Source organism: Adiantum capillus-veneris, chromosome 24, assembly GCF_014529385.1.
Source record: "Adiantum capillus-veneris isolate H3 chromosome 24, ASM1452938v2, whole genome shotgun sequence".
Taxonomy (NCBI): domain Eukaryota; kingdom Viridiplantae; phylum Streptophyta; class Polypodiopsida; order Polypodiales; family Pteridaceae; genus Adiantum; species Adiantum capillus-veneris.
In genome coordinates this window covers 11,380,152-11,381,821 of record NC_140954.1, presented here as the reverse complement: position 1 = coordinate 11,381,821, position 1,670 = coordinate 11,380,152, and the positions used below count along the sequence as shown (strand labels likewise).

Sequence of the window (1,670 nt, the reverse complement as noted above, 5' to 3'; positions counted from 1 at the left end):
GATATGTATGCCATATGTGACATTATCCAGGTCAAGCATTGAGTTTTTCGAGCCCGACAAGTCGGAAGCAGAATCCCGGAGCAAGTGGATACTCCTTTGATGTTGTCGACATTCGTGACGGTTGTTGCCGCTATTGGCGGGTATCTTGACACCTCGAAGCGGTTTTTATGCACTTTTGTGGCTATCAGGCCTTGATATATGAACCGGCGCCCTTGTGGTATGGTATGAAGGGTCGGAGTCAACATGGCCAAATGTCGAGTGGCTTTTGGTGGGAACATTGTCCAAGCCATGTGAGTTTTAAAAAAAAAAGAAAAAGAGATTTTTTTGAAAGTAATCAGGCTAAAAGAAAGCGAGTTGCAGTTGTCGACGAGCAGTGTATGCGAAAGGGGGCGCCATCTGAGAGGCTGAGGAGGATTGCGCCACTTGGGCCATGCATGAGCAGATGGCGGCCAGCTTGCATGATATAGAAGGTGGCGGGGCTGCAAGAGGGTCAGTTTTTGCGAGGCAAGAGACATGGCCAGAAAAGGGCGGGGCTGCTGGAAAGGAGGAAGCCTCCAGAGAGGCCTTGGGGTAGTGCTGCAGTAAAGGAGGGCCAGAGGACCGTTGGCTGCATGGTAAGGGGTTGAAGACGGGGCTGCAGGGCGGCCAGTTTGCTAGTTGGAGAGGACGAGGAATTGCAAGAGGGGCAGTTTTTTTTGGCAAAGCAGCCGGAGAGAGCTTGAAGGGACCGAGGGTCACAGAGGGACAGTTGCAAGGTCGGAACTGAGGAGAATCGAGAGCAAGGGAGTTGCAGGCCACCGGGATACAGTGCAAAGGAGCCTGTGGGGGAGCCGGTAGCAAGTTTTTGAAGGGCTGGCAGCCCGTTACACAGGGGTGGAGCACTGTAGTGTGGAGAACAGGATGAGCCACCAGTGAAGGCATGAGGTGTCGGGCTAGTGTATGGCACAGAGGAGCGTCACATGGAGTCGTAAGGGAGCTCACAAGGAGCGTCACAAAGGCGGGCTGCAGCCAGAAAGCAATGCCACGGAGGGCCAGGCGTTGGCTGACAGTGAAAGGGAGAGAGGAAGGGGTCGCAGGTGGCTACTAGGAGACTTTTTTTCCATAAAGCCCTTCATTTTACACCTCCTTTTGAAAAGGGATTTCAAAATGACGTGATCATACTATAATTTCAGGTTAATAACAATAGAAATGCAAAATAACAAATATTATGTTAATTGACATTCATCTTTTTTGTTCTCTAGGGAGACCTGGAGACCGGTTCGTAGCCCACCGGGCAAGTTAGTTCGTCCGCCGGGTAAAGCTATTTCCCCGCCGGGCCCGCCGTGGCTATATAAAGGCGACGCCGGTGCTTGTATTTTTCACAAAAGAGGTACATTGAAAAGTCTACACCAAACTTTCTGATAGCTTTCCACATTCTCAAAGCAGTGTAGCAGTAATTTTTTAAACCCTTCCTTATTTTATTGATGTTTTTTTGAGTTTTTGCGTTAAAACTTAAAGGTATAAAATTTCTTTTACCAAATCATCGTACGTGGATGCACTGGCACATGGTTGCAATTGCGGCTAGGTGTGTCATTGCAAAAGCGTACGATGATAATGTTTTATATTGCTCCCAGTCATTCATGCTTCGGCACATGGTTGCAATTGCGACTAGGTGTGTTGCTGCTAGAATG

General features: G+C 49.0%; 1 protein-coding gene across 1 annotated transcript; it reads right to left on the bottom strand.

The window, feature by feature from the left end:
• Positions 1 to 339: 339 nt before the first annotated feature.
• Positions 340 to 1,060, bottom strand: LOC147425946 (uncharacterized). Its single transcript, XM_086497793.1, has one exon. It carries the CDS (start codon positions 919 to 921, stop codon positions 340 to 342), a length of 582 nt encoding a protein of 193 aa, XP_086353919.1. The 5' UTR covers positions 922 to 1,060.
• Between the last annotated feature and the right edge of the window lie 610 nt (positions 1,061 to 1,670).